At 46.0% G+C, this 17,278-nt stretch overlaps 1 protein-coding gene across 1 annotated transcript in view; it reads right to left on the reverse strand.

Moving 5' to 3' along the window:
• Positions 1 to 4,496: 4,496 nt before the first annotated feature.
• Positions 4,497 to 17,278, reverse strand: part of LOC116400966 (arf-GAP with Rho-GAP domain, ANK repeat and PH domain-containing protein 1) — a 17,050-nt gene continuing 4,268 nt past the window's right edge. Inside the window, exons 2-26 of the mRNA XM_031879094.1 lie at positions 15,993 to 16,075; positions 15,853 to 15,911; positions 14,368 to 14,796; positions 14,071 to 14,169; positions 13,804 to 13,987; positions 13,624 to 13,728; positions 13,030 to 13,134; positions 12,667 to 12,727; positions 12,466 to 12,586; positions 12,071 to 12,335; positions 11,694 to 11,893; positions 11,269 to 11,354; positions 10,665 to 10,847; positions 10,461 to 10,529; positions 10,231 to 10,330; positions 10,070 to 10,108; positions 9,819 to 9,951; positions 9,616 to 9,715; positions 8,668 to 8,869; positions 8,310 to 8,355; positions 7,986 to 8,200; positions 7,700 to 7,909; positions 7,190 to 7,295; positions 6,523 to 6,664; positions 4,497 to 6,424 (exon numbers count right to left, since the gene is read on the reverse strand). Coding sequence (XP_031734954.1) covers positions 6,383 to 6,424; positions 6,523 to 6,664; positions 7,190 to 7,295; positions 7,700 to 7,909; positions 7,986 to 8,200; positions 8,310 to 8,355; positions 8,668 to 8,869; positions 9,616 to 9,715; positions 9,819 to 9,951; positions 10,070 to 10,108; positions 10,231 to 10,330; positions 10,461 to 10,529; positions 10,665 to 10,847; positions 11,269 to 11,354; positions 11,694 to 11,893; positions 12,071 to 12,335; positions 12,466 to 12,586; positions 12,667 to 12,727; positions 13,030 to 13,134; positions 13,624 to 13,728; positions 13,804 to 13,987; positions 14,071 to 14,169; positions 14,368 to 14,796; positions 15,853 to 15,911; positions 15,993 to 16,075 — 3,384 coding nt within the window. The 3' untranslated portion in view covers positions 4,497 to 6,382. The remainder of the gene's footprint in view (positions 6,425 to 6,522; positions 6,665 to 7,189; positions 7,296 to 7,699; positions 7,910 to 7,985; positions 8,201 to 8,309; positions 8,356 to 8,667; positions 8,870 to 9,615; positions 9,716 to 9,818; positions 9,952 to 10,069; positions 10,109 to 10,230; positions 10,331 to 10,460; positions 10,530 to 10,664; positions 10,848 to 11,268; positions 11,355 to 11,693; positions 11,894 to 12,070; positions 12,336 to 12,465; positions 12,587 to 12,666; positions 12,728 to 13,029; positions 13,135 to 13,623; positions 13,729 to 13,803; positions 13,988 to 14,070; positions 14,170 to 14,367; positions 14,797 to 15,852; positions 15,912 to 15,992; positions 16,076 to 17,278) is intronic.

Consider the following 17,278-nt stretch of genomic DNA (forward strand, 5'->3'; position numbering starts at 1 on the left):
ATCTGGTGCCCCATTGATAGTTTATGTGAAATCACAGCAGAGGTGTTGTCCAACCGGACAAGCACATGCTTTCCCTTCAAATATGGAAGGAAGTGCTTGAGCGCTAGCACTAGAACCTTGACCTGCCCCTGCGGTCTTTGAGCAGACAACTGCCCCCAAGCTGTCTGTTCTGTCACACTGCACCCCGCCTTGAGAGGCAGGTATCTGTTGTGACAATCTCCTGGTGGAATGGAACCGAGCCCATGGGGACACTGTTTGCCAGATATGCACTCTCCCTCCATGGGGATAGAGTGAGTAGGCACTGTTTTGATAATATTCTTGCCCTGTATCTGTGCCACTTGGCATCCAAGTGAAGGCTGTTCAGCCATCTGCAAACCCAAGGGAACGACAGTTGAGGCAGCTGTCAGTTTACCCAATAGTCGGAGAAAAGGATGTAGGGCAACAGTCTGCCCCCTCGGAAGGGGGAGAGGTTGTGGGGGTTGTTGTCCACATGCTGGGGTGACAGACAGGCCCTCATAGGGCCACACTAATGAAGGTTATGCTCTGAGAAGGGCTCAGGTAGCTCCTCTCCATGTTCACCTTGAGGCCCACCGGGCCACGTGAGAGAAGGCGAGCAGTGTCCTGTGGCGCCTGAAGCCGGGATGGCGCCCAGGTCAGCCAGTCGTCTAAGTACGGCAGTATGTTCACGCCCTGTGATTGCAGGGGGAAAGGACAGCAGTAACACACCTTGTGAACACCCATGGGGAGATGGGAGAGTCCGAATGGAAGCACCCTGGACTGAAAGTGGCAGCCTTAAAAGGCAAAACGTAGAAACTGCCTGTGGTGATGCACCATGGGAACATGGGAATAGGCATCGATAGACGTGAACCACTCTCCCTTGGAAATCTGCTGTTGGGAAGAAAACCCCGACAGCCGGCCCGGAGACATCTCCTGGCCCCCCTGCCTCTGGAGGCTTTGGAGGGGGGGGGACTATTAGTCTCCAAGTTCGGAGGTTGTCTGGGGGGGACGTAGGTAGGGTTGTAGCAGGACGCTGAGGCCTGTGTCGGCTACTAGGGTAAGCTGGAGGCTGAAAAAAAACGGCCTTGTGGGGCCAAAGTGGGACCCCTAGGTCTGCGGGCTGCAGGCATGTCTCTGCGAAGACCAGAGAACTGCTGACTGGTCTGGCTAGCTTCAACAGTTCACTGAAGCACCTGTATAGCAGCTGACTCGAAGAGCTCACCAGGTTCCACTGGGACAATGCGGAGGGTCCTCCTACATGTCTCAGATAGGGGTGACTGCGCCAGCCAAACCTGGCGGCGAGTCTGGACCAGGGTGGACATCATACGTCCAAGTTCCCTCGACATGAGCGCAAACGCCTGCAATGAAGCATCACTGAGGCTGGAGGCGGAAGCGTCGAAGTAGCCTGCTGCAGAGAAGCTGCGAGGGCAAGCATGAGGTGGGAGAGGGAGTTGTCGATATGGTCCACAGCGCTGCTGTGTCATAAGCCCTGGATAGCCGGTCATCTTTGACCCGACGTTGGGTCGAGGGCACCTGGCATCGGGCCTCAGAGTCTCCTCAGGAGAAACTATGATGGACGCAATAGTCGGCTAAATGGCTGGCATACGTGCAAGGCCAAATTTTGGCTGGATTCAGCTGCCCTGACAGGGGGAGGTAGACCTCACGCATCAGGTGTTCCACTTCGGCCAGCCTAGCAGACCTTACTGCTCAAGGCGTGATGCCGCAGATCCTGCCTGGGTTCTCCGAGAGGCCCTCCCTCAGATGCTCGAGGCTAAGGCAAGAGGTCAGGGCTGTCCTCAGGCTGAAGAGGAGCTATACAGGTCCTACAGCCGGGAGAGTTTAACATAGCCGTGATTCTGGTGGAACCCTTGTTGAGAGAACAGGCAGGGGGCAGTCAGAGGACACTTGGACAGTCACTGTGGATATTGGTGACCCACCAGTTAGCCTGTGTGAGAGCACTCTGCCACTGTGGAAACAGACCCAAAAAACAGTCCTTACAGTGAGAGGGGAGCGAGAACACTCTCTTCACTAGGATATTTGCTGCAGATATTGGTGACCCACCAGTTAGCCTGAGCGAGAGCACTCTGCTACTGTGGAAACAGACCCAAAAAACAGTCCTTACAGTGAGAGGGGAGCGAGGACACTCTTCACTAGGACCGTCGCTGTAAATAGTGGGGTCCCACCAGTTAGCCTGAGCGAGGACACTCAGCAAACTGTGATAGCCGTAATGTTACAAAATCAATGGACACAATCCCAGTATTAACTTAGTCTAGTTAGTGTCCCACCAGGTTAGCCTGAGTGAGGACACTGCCAGCTGCGACAGTCGTAATGCGTAAAAAGCATCAATGGGCACAATATCAATGTTGATTTAGTATAACTAGCACTCACCGAGTTAGCCTGAGCGGGGACGCTCTGTTAACTGTGACAGCCGTAAGGTTTACAAGGTTGATGGACACAGTCCCAGTATCAGCTTTGTCTAGCTAGCATCTCACCAAGTTAGCCTGAGTGAAGACACTGCTAACTGTGAATTATGACAGATGTAAAAATTAAATCTCAATGGACACAATGCCAATGTCGATCTAGTCGAGCTAGTCTCTCACCAACTTTGCCTGAGCAGGAACACTCTACTCACTGTGATAGCCGTAATGTACAACATCAGTGGACCTAATGCTAATGTCGAACTAGCATCTCATCAAGTTTGCCTGAGCGGGAACACTCTGCTAACTGTGATAGCCGTAATGTTACGAACCCAGTGGACATAATGCTAATGTCGATCTAGTCGAACTTGCATCTCATCAAGTTAGCCTGAGCAGGACACTCTGCTCACTGTGAAGGGCGGACCGACAGCGTATATTCTACGCTCTCGTTAGCACGCCACTTGATTAGCTAGAGCGGAAGCGCTCTGCCAACCGTGGAAAATTGGAAATATTCGACCTGCGCATGCGCGAGCCGGAAGATATCCAGTGTTAAGCACTGCCTCTGGCGGTCAGTAAGGATGAAATAGAATGTGTTTAATGTTTTCTTTAACTTCAAGTAGTTTATGTAGTTTTATTATTTATTGTAGTTTTACATCATAATATAAAACATTTTGAACTGTTCAAGTTTGTTGCACTAACAAATTGTTGGAATCTGACCATGTGGCCTCGACATGTTCTGTGGAACAAAGAGAGTCAGGCCTACCCTTTGGCAAGCAAAGGTTTCATCCTGACTCGAGTTTCAGAAAAACCATGTCCCCCACTCCGAAGAGTTCCACATTACAGTGTTTTACTTTGCCCCCCAAATGCACCACTGCTCTCATTGGACGAGAGCAGGGATGCCGAGGGGAGACTTGCGATTTTACAACCGCATGCCCCCAAACCTATAAAACTCCGAGGTTACCTGAACACACCTCTTTTCCAACGATCAACTCAGTCGATAAGGGAGCACGAATGCAACGTTGCTGTCCTTTTACCAAAACAGGTTAAACTGTTTTATACTCGCGGGACGAATATACCAGCCGTTTATCATTTTGTACTTTATGTTCGCATCCTGGATGCGAACCATTTTTCCTGCAGACGTGAAGAAGATTTCTTCAAAAAGAGAGAGAGAAGCGCATTTCTCACTCTACATCCAAGCCGCCCTTTGTTCTAGCCATAAGGACTCTCATCCAGACGAAGAGATTTCTTTGCCACCGAGAGAATCCATCGCGCTGCACGCAGCCGCGCTGCCTGAGTTTCCATTGACAAATTCAGAAGGACCGCCTCAACCACCACGATGCATCTCACCATACGGCAGAGAGTCTGGGCAGATTATCAGAGTTAGAGGTCATTGTGTTTATTTATCTTGTTTGTGTGCTTAAAGTACTGTTCATGTTTATAACGTGGTGTAAGCTTTATGATCGCTGACACTGACGATCTCTAAGATCGCTAGTGTTGTGTAGAAGTTACCGTGTATTCCATGCTACCGTAATTCGTGTTGAGACAGCCGCAGTGAGGTCGGAGACTGCGTCTCCTTAGTGCGGAGGCCAGAACCGAGACTGAACCGCGACTGTCACAAAGAGCCGCGGTTGTGCTCCTCTGACTGAGAGAACAGTTTTCCGAACTCCAGCGCGATGCGGAGGATCTTAATCTTTTGTTTTGTTTTCTTTCTCTACTCTTTTACTAACACACACGCACACACACACACACACATATAGCTTTGAGCTAATGTAGCTATGGGTTTGCTCTAACGGCTACAGGCACGTGCAGAGACAACGGGGTAGACACATTCCGCCACATTCCAGACTACGTCATACGTGGCCTGAGCTGACCCCTCGCTCCTCCCCCCCTACACACACACACCCACACACACTGCACATACACACACGCATACCCCCCTCTTTTAAATAGTTTGATTTTAGATAGCGTGCTCATGAATGTATAGTTGTTGTTAGTTGAGATATTAGTTGACTAGATCATTATATAAGTATAACTCTGTTATACTTTAAAGAGCAGCTGTCTGTGATTACTTTGTGTATTGTGATAACAGCTGATATGTGGCCTGTGCTCGAACTTAAACCTTCACATTCACTCTGGATGTGTAACAGTACTCAGACTGTTCACATTGTGAGTGAATACTAATTATGAGACTTAGTCTATAGTTTGGTTATTGGTCCCTGTTCTCAGGGTGGAGCCCCATTATTATTAATAATCAATAATCTTACTAACAATTAGTTTTCTTAAATGCTGATAACTCCAACACGCTCCTTTTCGTTCCCAACAAAATAAACCTTAAATTAATCATCAAAACCTCACTGCTTAAAATCAAATAGTTTAATAAAAAAAAAAAAAAAAGGGAGATACATACTTCAGTTTATCTGACACCATTATCCTGTTTTTTCCATCACTCACCTAATCAGTTTATTCAGCGCACCTGCCAGTCACTCCCACCTCGTCAGTTCATTTCTCTCACCTGCTCGCTCCACTGCATCACTATTTAAACTGACAGTGACAGATCATTGTCATGTCTACCCGCCCGGTTGGCTCGTCTTGTTCCCGGTTTCCCGTCTGCCTCGTTCTGCTGGATTTCCGTCTCGTCTCTTGTCCGTGGATCCCCGTTGTGTCCTGTAAGTTTCCTGTGTTAATTTAATTTCATTAAATACATGCTTCCTGCGTCTGTCCTGCATTTGAGTCCTCCACCATGCCCCGTGACATATTGCTTGGGTCTTGGATTACCTTTTGTCTCGACCAGTTTGTCAGGCTTGATAAGCTGTCTGACACTATCTTAACTAAAACTGGAGCACCACAGGGAACAGTTTAATCCCTTTTTATTCTCACTTCATACAGCTGACTACAGGCAGAGCCATGTGTGCTGTAACATCCAGACACTCGCATGACACTGCTCTGGTTGGTCTACTTACCCGGGCAACGACCTGGCCTATAAACCGGAGGTTGAATCTTTTGTCAGCTGGTGTGATCATAATTTTTTTTTTTTTTTTTTTTTCTTTTTTTTTTTTTTTATTAAACTAAATGTTGGAAAGACCAAAGAGTTGGTTATTGATTTTAGAAGGAAAAAAACAGGATCAATAAGATGATCAGAGAGGCTGGCTCAGTGGTTGGCCTTACTCCAGACTCACTAGAGGTCACTGTAGAAAAGCGGACAAGGGCCAAGTTAAAAACGATTGTCTTGTTTGAAGACCGTCCACTACACGGTGTCTTCAATGGACTCGGAAGCTCATTCAGTGAGAGACTCAGGACGCCTCAGTGTTCTACTGAACTTCCCAGACGGTCTTTCGTTACAGCAGCAGTCCGATTCTTTAATGAACACCTTATGTTTTTATGTTTCATATGGCATTTTCTGGCTCTATTTATTCTTTGTAATATGTTTTGTCTGTTGTGCACTGTGGACCGTCTATTGTTGTCTGTATGAGTTTTGGGTGGCATTTAATGACTTTAAATGTTGGTGAATGAAATGTTTTAATAAAACAGACGCTTGATGTCACAGTCTTTATGAAGTAAACACACATCAGAGATCAGCTGTTCAAAGGCACTGAGGCAGACCGGTTCACTGGGAATCAAACCAGCAACTTGGTTTAGGAGCCTGAGAACTACTTCCTGTTTAGCTTTTAAAATAAATGAAGGTATACTTCAACGGAATAAAACTGTAGATGATGAAATATGAGATCTTTCTATGCGACGTAATATGAATTTCTATGAAGACGATGTGACTTTGTTCTAAGAGAGAAAACGGTGAAGTTCCACACTTTATATTTAACATGATCAATAACCTGTGAACCAAATGAACAGTCAATATTTCACCATTTAACAAACAACTGAAGGTTCAATAAAAGAGTAAACAATGTTTTTAACCTGACGTCTGATCTCAGACCAACTGTCAGGACTCAAAGACGTCTTTGTCTTCTTGGTCTTCAGAAGACAGTGATCTGTTCTTCCTCCTCTCTCTCAGGCGTCTGCAGAGATACAAACAACTTCTAAAATGTTGATTTATTCATAATGAATTCAATGTGGGACACAGAATCACAGAGAAATTATGTGTGTATATATTCACCAGAAACAGCAGCGTGTGGTGAATGATGAACTCTCTGGTAAGTCTCAGCAGATCCTGGTTCAGAGTCTGAAACAGAGTCGGGACCAGAACCAGAGCCAGGTTCTGAGCCGACATCCTGTTGACCTGAGAGAACACCTGGACACTGAGGAGGAGAAGAGTCTGAAGTGAACTCATGTGGATCATCGTGGGTCTCATGTTTAGAAAGACTTGGAAAATATTCTGCACATTTTATATAGTATATAAATATGATCCTGTTATTTAATGGTATGAACTGTTTTTCCAAAAAGTCACATTTTGAATATTTTTATACAATTACATCAGCCTGAAAAAACGTGTAATTGTACATCTAAAATCTACTTAATTAAACCTCTAAATGACCACAACTAGTATTTAATATCAGAATACTGACTCCCTCTGCTGGACAAAGACCAGTACTACGTGTATATACAGGTGCATCTCAATCCTAAACCCCAGAGAGCGTCTATGGGGTATTGTCAAGAGGAAGATGAGACATCAGACCCAGCAATGCAGACGAGCTGAAGGCCCCTATCAAAGCAACCTGGGCTTCCATAACACCTCGGCACTGCCACAGGCTCATCACCTCCATGCCAAGCCGCATTGATGCAGTAATTCATGTAAAAGGAGCCCGTGTGTGTGTGTTAGTTACATGTAGAAGTGTCCAAACAGTGCGTTCAGTGTTGCTCGGTTGTCGTCGGGCAGTTGCTGTAGCAACCGTCGGTAGGCTGAAAACCTGGAGCGTTCGTCTGCATTCACTGAGAGAAAAGTACAGTGAGTACTACTGTAACTACTGTAGCGTTACTACTGTAACTACTGTAGCGTTACTACTGTAACCTGTTACTACTGTAGCGTAACTACTGTAGCGTTACTACTGTAACTACTGTAGCATTACTACTGTAACCTGTTACTACTGTAGCGTTACTACTGTAGTACTATAGTTATGCTACAGTAGTAATTCTACAATACTCCTGTTACTACAGTAGTGGTATTGTAGTATAACTCCAGATACTTCCACTACTGCTTCTGATCTACCACGACATCTTCACAAATACTACTGTACGGTTCCTGTGATTTATTCAGTCTGACATAAATCTGAGCTATGTTTACTACGCATACTTTACGGTACAAGTAGTAGTATATGTACATGTAGAGTACTAACTTGCAGCGTGGGTCCACTGCTGTCTGTCTCTGTCCGGGATCAAACTCTCCTGCTGGCGGACATATTGTTTGAGGGCGGAGCCAGCATCTAGAACACCCTGCTCATCACTCTCCAGAGGGGCGGAGTTAGGTGATGTCGTCAGAGCCTCCACCAATCGGGTGACTTTGGTTGCGAGGCCACAGCGGCGGTACACGCCGTGAACCTTCAGACCTGAGAGAAAGAGACAATGTCCCATAATTCTTTGCATATTTGTAGTTTATCTCTAAACGTGTAAATATAAACTCACCGAAGGTCGTGATGTGGGAGATGCAGCGTTCGACAGCCGGAGGCACCGAGCCCCTCGAGCCCATGTCCATCACCGGGTACAGATACTGACGTGCTGAGCTCTGATTGGCTGCCGGAGGACGCCGTGGAGCTTCTCTCCGATTGTTCAGAGCTCTCTGCAGGTGGCTGAACCAGGAACGACAGCTGAGCTGCTCCTCGAACCTCAGCGACAAACTCCTGACGAGGACAAAGAGGCATCCTGTGATGTTACGTACACCTGGTGACCTCGGCCAATCAGAAGCCGGGAAATATTAGTAACTAAAGCAAGAACACGGAGGTTGCACACCTGTCTGCCGTCACTATGGTGATGACATTTTCAGTTGGATCCATTACTGAAAAAGAGATTTAGGGATCTTTTTCAGACCAAGTAAAAACATGTTTATTCATAAATCAAACATACAACATGATGTTTTCTGATATTTTAACATTCAACTTTGTGTTTTTCTGATAGAGTATATTTTGCTGTACGGAGGTTTTAATTATACTCATACTCTACTCACCACACACGCTATCTGACCTAAACCCGGGGTTATAGATTATTTATCTATAATTTCCATTACAAGAACGAATGATACAAAAAGTGCATTGAGTTAATCAGTAACTTCAACATGTTGCAGCAGGTGGAAGGAAATTATAAGACTTACCATGATGACTGAGCATGTCTAGATCCATCCTCACAGCCTTCTGTGTGTGTCTGTGGACGGGATGAAGACTGACTCCATCCTCCAACAGCAACAACCAGGCATCACAATGACTCAAGGCTCCGCCCACATTAACTACATGCACTTTACTGACTGCAGAAGCTCCACCCACCTCTGCATAAGACACCCCCCCTGGGAGAATCACCTGGAAACAAAAACCCAGGTTACCCTGATACCTAGAACTCAGGTTACACTAATGACTAGAACTCAGGTTATATTGATAACTAGAACTCAGGTTATACTATAGACCAGAGGTCTTCAACAGGGGGTCCGTGGCCCCTAGGGGGTCCGGAGGTACTGCAGGGGGTCCGCGGAACTTTTGGTTGATTAGACAATTAAAAAGTGTTTTTTTTTTTTCTCTAAACATGAATGTGTCCATTATTGTAATAGTTCAGTATTGTATGAAAGATAACAGGTATGTTTATGCATGGCAGTGGCACTAATAGGCCATCACTCATTTTTCATTTCCACATTCATGTTTAAAATGAAAACATCAGTTTGAATAGCTTCGTTGTATGATTATCATGCAATTGACAGACAATGTTGATATTGGCATTGGTATCAGCTGACAAGGTGTGTTTATAAATGGCAGTGGCACGGCCTCCCTACTCACTGTACCTTGCACATGTTTAAAATAAAAACGAATATATGAACCTGTGTATTATTTGAATAGCTTAGTATTGAATTCACAATAAAGAGGTATGTTTATTCATGGCACTAGGCCCAGTTTAATATAAAACATCCCTGCTCCATCTCTATATCAGTTTGGGGGTCCTTGGCCTGAAAAACGTTGAAGACCCCTGATATAGACATCAGTAAAGTCTCTGAGGGTTCAGGTCTTAAGGCCTTAGGGGGACACTGGGACTTGGACTTGGACAAACTCAGGTGTACCTTCAGGATGTGAACCAGGTGACTCAGCAGCGCCTCTTCGTTGTCAGCAGCACAGATCAGCTGACCGCTCAGAGTCACCATCTCAAACTGATGAGCCGGTCTGACAACACACACAGTGGTAAATGAGGTATTAGCTGTATTGGTAGTACTAGTGGTATTAGTAGTACTATAAGTATTAGTATAGCTTGTATCGTAGTATTTACCCGTCTTTGAGGAACACAGACAGAATTTCTCTCAAATCAAGAACGTCACACGCTGCCGAGTCGTTTTCTAACGAGAAGAGAAAACGATCTTCCTCCAGTTTACCGTGAAGCTCCTCCTCTTCCTCAACTGTGCACACACACAGGTAACACACACACACACACACGAAAACAGTTTAAAGAGTACATCAATCTGTTGGTCATCATTTTTACATTAGTATTATTATTGTTAGTGTATTTATCCTACCTGAGGGGGGCGGAGTCAGGTCTCTGAGGCAGGTAAGATGGAACGTCTAATGACAAGAAAAAGATTTGAATAAAGAATCACATCCAGGTGAGTTTATCGAACTACTAGTACTAACATACTATTCATACTGACATACTAACGTGTGTGTTTTACGTGTGTGTGTGTTACCTGTGTACTCATTGAGGCGGAGCAGCTCGGTCTGCAGACCCTGACCGGCCCTCTCAGCCATCATGATGGGGGAGGGGATCTGAGGGTCTGACTGACACACCTGCACACACGTAACCTCACTCAGATACAGGACATGAAAGGTGTGTGTGTGTGTGTGTGTGTGTGTGTGTGTGTGTGTGTGTGTGTGATGATTCTAGGTCATATATGAACAAAATTTAAAACCATCAGACCTTTGCTCCTGAGCAGATCAGAGACATCGTTTCTTCTATGTCGTCGCCACAAACCACCTGACGCAGCCTCTGAAACACACCCACACACACACACAACATCACAAACCTGGACAGGTGACATTCAATACAAATGATTCATATAATGAGATAATGTACTCTTTACATCACATGCTGTATTTATTTGTGTTCTGGACTGAGTCAGACCTGATCCATCAGAGAGGGTGAGGAGGTCAGAGCGTGGACTCGTCTGTAGCAGCCTCTGCTGTATTTATCCTGGATGAACTTAGACCTCTCTATGTCAGACGACCCCGGACTCAGCTGCTCCACCGCCGGCACCACTGGAGCCCACACCTGATTGGCCAGCCGGTTACCATAGGTAACAAACAGCTGGAAGAGAAAGGTGTTAAAGGCCATTTAGGAGTGGTTCAGTCCCCCCCTCTCATCTGTATGAGTGGTTCAGTCCCCGCTCTCTCACCTATACGAGTGGTTCAGTCCCTGCTCTCACACCTATACGAGTGGTTCAGTCCCTCCTCTCACCTGTACGAGTGGTTCAGTCCCTCCTCTCACCTGTACGAGTGGTTCAGTCCCTCCTCTCAGCTGTACGAGTGGTTCAGTCCCTCCTCCCACCTGTACGAGTGGTTCAGTCCCTCCTCTCACCTGTACGAGTGGTTCAGTCCCCCCCCATCTGTACGAGTGGTTCAGTCCCCGCTCTCTCACCTATACGAGTGGTTCAGTCCCCCCTCTCACCTGTACGAGTGGTTCAGTCCCCCCCCCTCACCTGTACGAGTGGTTCAGTCCCCCCTCTCACCTGTATAAGTGGTTCAGTCCAGACCTTGTTGTCCATCTTCAGACTGCGTACCTTCGACAGGTTGCTTCCCAGAGCTCGATGCTGACCTGAGAACAGACTCTGTTAGCATTCTGTATTCATACCAAAACTGAAATGAGCTTGTTTCAAGTCCTAAAGATGAAAATCTCTTTATCTTGACCATCATCATAAACACACCCCCGTAAATACATTTCAATTGAAACCTGATGTCTGGATTATGTTTTCTAGTATATTTTCTATTCTAATACATAATAAGGAAATGTTCCTAATTAACTAGCAGAAGGTTGATGTTAAACACAATGTTCACAGTCAATAGATTTAATTTGTTAGCAGACCTCGCTGCATAATAACTGCTCATAACATCTGACCTCCAGCTACTGTGTGGTAGATGTGTGATGTCATCGTACCTGCACAGGTATGACAGATGACCAGCAGCAGGTTGACCGACGCCCACTCAGGATTGGCTGAGCCGCAGTCCCCGCACACTTTGTTGTCGGGGTTTTCCCAGAGACGCAGCGCCACCTGGCTGCTGGATAGAGCGCTAAGAATGACGGAGGACAGGCCGTCCAACCATATGGACAGCTCCTTCGACGAATCAACAGACAGGCTAAGAAAGGAGGCGGGACCACAGGGAGACAGAGGGTGGGGCCACAGAGAGACAGAGGGCAGGGCCACAGAGAGACAGAGCGAGACAAAGAGGGGAAAAGAGGGAGAAGAAAGAATGAGGAAGAACGTTAAGCGTTAAGACCTAATACGACAGACAGGCAGTCAGACAGACACATACTTGAAGCTCTTGTATGGAGTGATGAGGGTAAACGAGTGTCTTCCCGTAGGTTTCACCGTGGCCACGTTCAGGGGGACGGAGAACGAGGCAATGCCCAGAGTGAAGCCCTCCTTGTTGGGGTACATCCAGAGATCGTGACCCCAGACGGCGGCGTAGGCTCGGCTCCGAGGGTCCCTGATGGTGATTGGTCCGTGGAGGTCCGGGGGGGAGGGGCTTGGCTGGCCTCGAGTCGCCAGCAGAGACGTGACCCAACCTATTTGAACATCTGGAAAAAACATTAAGAAGACTTCTTAAATTAATCCCCTGGTCTGTCTGAACATACCTTTTCGGTCCAGCAGAGACCGGTAGGAAACCACAGACCACAGACCTGGTCCACTACAGTTCAGGTCTCTTACTCTCATTATGAGCCATGAAGTCATAATGCTTCTTCTTGAAGTAAACTGAGAATCGGCCTTTGTCCTGTTTCTTCACGTTGGTGATGCTGGAGACGTGAAAGAGGACCTCACTGAACCGGTCCTGGTCCACAGAGAGAGAGACAGGCTTGAGAGACAGGCAGACCCACAGACAGACAGACAGACAGACAGACAATAACATACTGTTCGTTTCTTCCACAGAGACATCAGCTGTCCATCCAACGTCGCCCATAAAACATTGTGTCTGTTAGAGAAAGAGAGAAAATATCTGTTTGTCATCATCATCATAATCTGGTGTTCCTCAGGGATCAATTCTGGGTCTCCTTCTGTTTTAGATGTAAATTGCCCATGATGCTTCTGGTTCATCCTTTACTAACACACTGTTGGTTAGTTTCAACAAACCTCCTGAGTCTGTGAGGAGAGATCAGTTCTACCAGGAGCTCACTGAGGTTTGTTATTGAGCACTGATTTCAGAGCATCATTTCATGATAACAATGGTAATAATGAGGACGATGATGATGATGATGATAATGACGATGATGGTACCTGAAGCCCTTCCAGACATCCAGCCAGCTGGTTCGGACCACGGCACTCTGATGAGCTGAACTCCCGCTGCCCCCCTTCTTCCTGGACACTCGAATCGTGGCCCCTCTGCAGGACAAACAGCCCAATGTCACACTTTGCATTCTGGGAAATTGAACTAGTTGAAATTAAAATCGTTTGACTACCTCGAAAATGTACATTAACATCAATAAAAACCAAATCTCCTTCCATCCAGCTCCACCTGGTCCATGTGAAATGCATTCTGGGAAACTTTGGGGCGTTTAATATGTTGTAGTTTAAGTATAGCCTCGTTTAAGTGTGTCCTCGTTTAAGTGTGTCCCCTAGTTAAAACGTGTCCCCTAGTTTAAACGTGTCCCCTAGTTTAAACGTGTCCCCTAGTTTAAACGTGTCCTCTAGTCTAAATCTGTCCTAGTTTAAACGTGTCCCCTAGTTTAAACGTGTCCTCTAGTCTAAATGTGTCCTAGTTTAAATATGTCCTAGTTTAAATGTAGATTTAATATATTCTAGTTTAAATATGTTCCAGTTTAAATATGCTCTAGTTGAAATCTGGACTTTGAATGGGACGTGTTTGTGTACCTTGGAGTCTTCGGTTTCAAATGCTTTCCTGATTGGCCAGCAGGATGAGGAGGGGGCGGGGGTGGCCTCGTGGGTACCAGAGGACCTGAAGGACTCGACGGGAGTCTGCAGAGCACAAATATTGAGGAAGAGTTAAGAGCAGCTTCGTAGTAATACTAGTAGTTACTGTGGTATACGTACTCTTTGGTATTTGAAGACGGGTCTCCTTCCATTAGTCCATCGGCTCCAGAGGGGGCATGGCTACCTCCCGTATCCTCCTCCTCATTTGATGAGTCGGTGTCTGCTTCGTCTTGGCTCGCCCAGGAAGCCAACACGGTGACGTACGGGGTTTCTTCTTTGATGGTGTGAGCAGACTGTTTACAAACTGAAAAACAGAACAGACGAAGAAGAGTCAGGAGGGTGAAGAGCAGGAGGACTCACGAGAACCAGGTTTCACTGCGTCAGTACCGTCATCCGTCGGCTCAGCAGTGCCCTCTATTGGAGATAATGTGACTCCTGCATTCGGGTCGAAAGATGACATCACCAGCTGTGACAACGCTCCAACATCTGGACACAAACAGAGAGCACAAACAGAGAGCACAAATCAGGAGACAGTTTGAGCCATTCAGCCAATGAGAGCAGAGGACATCAATATAACACCAGCATTTGTCCCCCCCAATAAAACATGATAGTAGCAGAGGACTTTTATTTTGGCGAGGTGCTAGAAGGCAACAATGCCTCCGTTTGATTGGTCAACAGCCGTACCTGTGTGAGCGGCTCCGCCCCTCGGCAGTGAGGGGGGGTCGGGTGTATCGGTCGTGGAGCTGACAGTAGAATTAGCCACAATGCTAGCAATTCCCGCTAAACTAGGTATTTTAGCTAATGAGCTAATGATGCTATCAAAGCTAACAGTGCTAGCAGCAAGTACAGGTGCAGTGGTGGAGGCAGCAGCAGGATTAGCCACAGCGCTAGCAGTTCCTGCTAAGCTAGGTATGCAGGTGGCGATGCTGTCAGCCATGCTGTCTACGGAGAGGGGGGGCGAGGGCGGGGTGGGGATGTGTCCTCCAATGGAGGCAGCAAATCCAGCCAATGACGGGATACTGGTGCCGATGACGTCAGTAACGCCGGCCAATGACGGGAAGACGGCTCCGTGGTCCAACCCACCGAGAGGAGGAAGTGGAGGAGCACCTTCACCTGAGGAAGAGGACACGGTGACATCATCATCACACATCAGCTGATCATCTGCTGTAGTTCCTTAATCGTCCACTAGATGCTGACTAAAAAACTACAGATCTACACTCAGTAGAAGAATTGCACAGATTCAGTCAGACTTTCACAATAAAAGTCAAATTGAGTTAATGTTAAAGATTAAATCTGGTGCTTTCTTATGTTTTTATATATAATCATCAAATATTTTGATTGTTCCACTTCCTGTCTGTGGCCCATTGGTTCCTACTGAAGACATAATATAGGAGGAAAGAGTGACTTTGGTACGGACTATTTTCAGCGGCGGATTAATCCCCATTTGGTGCTAATAAAAAGAACTAATAAAAACAACTTGTTTGAAGAGTTTTCTGTCATGTGACCTTTCCTTCAGCTGAGATTCTTCAGCAGGCAGAAGACAAACTGGTTTCAGACGATCACCAGTTCAACAACAGGAACAAACTGGTTCAACCTGCTGCAACACGTCAGCACTAAAAATAAACCATCAGTCAGACCTCAGATCAGCTGTTTGACTCGCAGCGTTTCATTTTACTCCTAATATTAAGAATTACATCTGATTTATCGTTTCTATTTTTATTGTTTGACTTTTAATTCAACTCGTTTCACTTCTGACTTTCAAACTGACTCAACTTCCTGTCTGAACTGAAATCTGACTGTTGGCAGCAGTTGATGAAAATCAGTCAGCTGACACGTCAGTAAGCTTCCATTAGAGAGGTTATATAATATGTGTTTGGGTGTGTTTTACCTGTCTTATGTGGACATAAATCTGATTACAGTCACATTGTTGGGACTCAGCTTCCTATAACAGGGACAAAGGTTTAGGTTTTTGTAAGGTTTAGGTTACGTTTAGATTACGTTTAGGATTAGGCTGGTAGCGGTTATGGTAAGTCTCCAGGAAATGAATGTAAGTCAATGTAATGTCCCGAAAAGTCATTAAAAGACACCACTGTGTGTGTGTGTGTGTGTGTGTGTGTGCATGTGTGTGTGTGTGTGTGTGTGTGTGTGCGCATGTGTGTGTGTGAGTACCTGTGCTCAGGTGAACCCAATTTGAGCAAACCGGTTGTAGAGTTTCACCAATCACATCTCTGAAAAACAAATTGTGTGTTTGAATCCATCTATCCACTTTGTGAGTATGCGTGTGTGTGTAGGTAAAAAGGTGAGCTGACCTGTCCGAAGAGGAGGCGGAGCCAAGACTCTCCCTCATGTAACGAGCTCGAGGCTTAGGGACAGGAAATGGAGGAGGAGTCATCTGTAGGAGAAGAGACAAGAGGCGCTGACCAATCAGGAATCATCTTTGTCTAAGGAGAAGACAGCTGTGTCCCATCATGCACCAGGGTGAGTTATAACAACAACAAACATGGTTTACAGCTAGACTCAGACAGCAAAGGTTGCATAAGGAACATAAGGAGAGGGGACAAGAACATGTTCAACGAGTCAAAATACAGATTTATCAAGGCGGTGAGAGACTCTGAGAATTTGCAACACCAGCTCTCAGCAAGTGGCTCTGCTTCTGTCTGGAGACTCGCAGACAGACCACCAACCACAAGACTAAAGCCCCCCCACTCCATGAATGACTTCCGCCGGGCAGACGAGCAGAATGAGTTCTACTGTCTCTTTGAAAGACAATGAGACAGTCCTGACACCATCCACCAGCCCCAGACCACCAGGTCCCCCTCCCCCTGCTCATCAGGGGCCCACACCTCTGTACCACCCATCCCAGTGTGATGACACCACCATCATTGGACTCATCTCTGGTTGGGATGAATCCACCTACAGGTGGGAGATGGACCATCTGGTGACCTGGTCTGAACAACTTAGAGCTCAACGCTCTAAAGACGGTGGAGTAAATATAAAATGATAAACGGTTCTGGTTCTGATGGTGAAAAACTAATGAGGTCTGGACCGGTTTCTGTTCAGAGGTTCAGATTGAAAAGAAGGTTCTCTTCAGAGTTCTCACTCTAAAACTCAAAGCATCTTCAAACTATGAATGAACATCATGCTGTATTGAAGAAGACTTGAAGCTAGAGATTGAGACCATAAACTCATGTTTACAATGTTTACTGAGGTAATAAATCAAGAGAGAAGTAGAGTCATTTTCTCATAGACTTCTATACAACCAGAGGAGTCGCCCCCTGGTGGACACTAGAGAGAATGCAGCTTTAACACATGAAGCTTTGACTTCACTTAAAGAACTGGAGGGTAGTCTGATTCACACGTTCATCTAAACTACAGAACATCTACTGAACTAAAGAACATCTACTGAACTACAGAACATCTACTGAACTAAACAGCATCGTCAAAACTAAACAGCATCGTCAAAACTAAACAGCATCGTCTAAACTAAACAACATCGTCTAAACTAAACAGCATCTACTAAACTAAACAACATCTACTAAACTAAACAGCATCTACTAAACTAAACAACATCTACTAAACTAAACAACATCTACTA

Source organism: Anarrhichthys ocellatus, unplaced genomic scaffold (assembly GCF_004355925.1).
Source record: "Anarrhichthys ocellatus isolate YVR2014 unplaced genomic scaffold, GSC_Weel_1.0 scaffold226, whole genome shotgun sequence".
NCBI classification, from domain to species: domain Eukaryota; kingdom Metazoa; phylum Chordata; class Actinopteri; order Perciformes; family Anarhichadidae; genus Anarrhichthys; species Anarrhichthys ocellatus.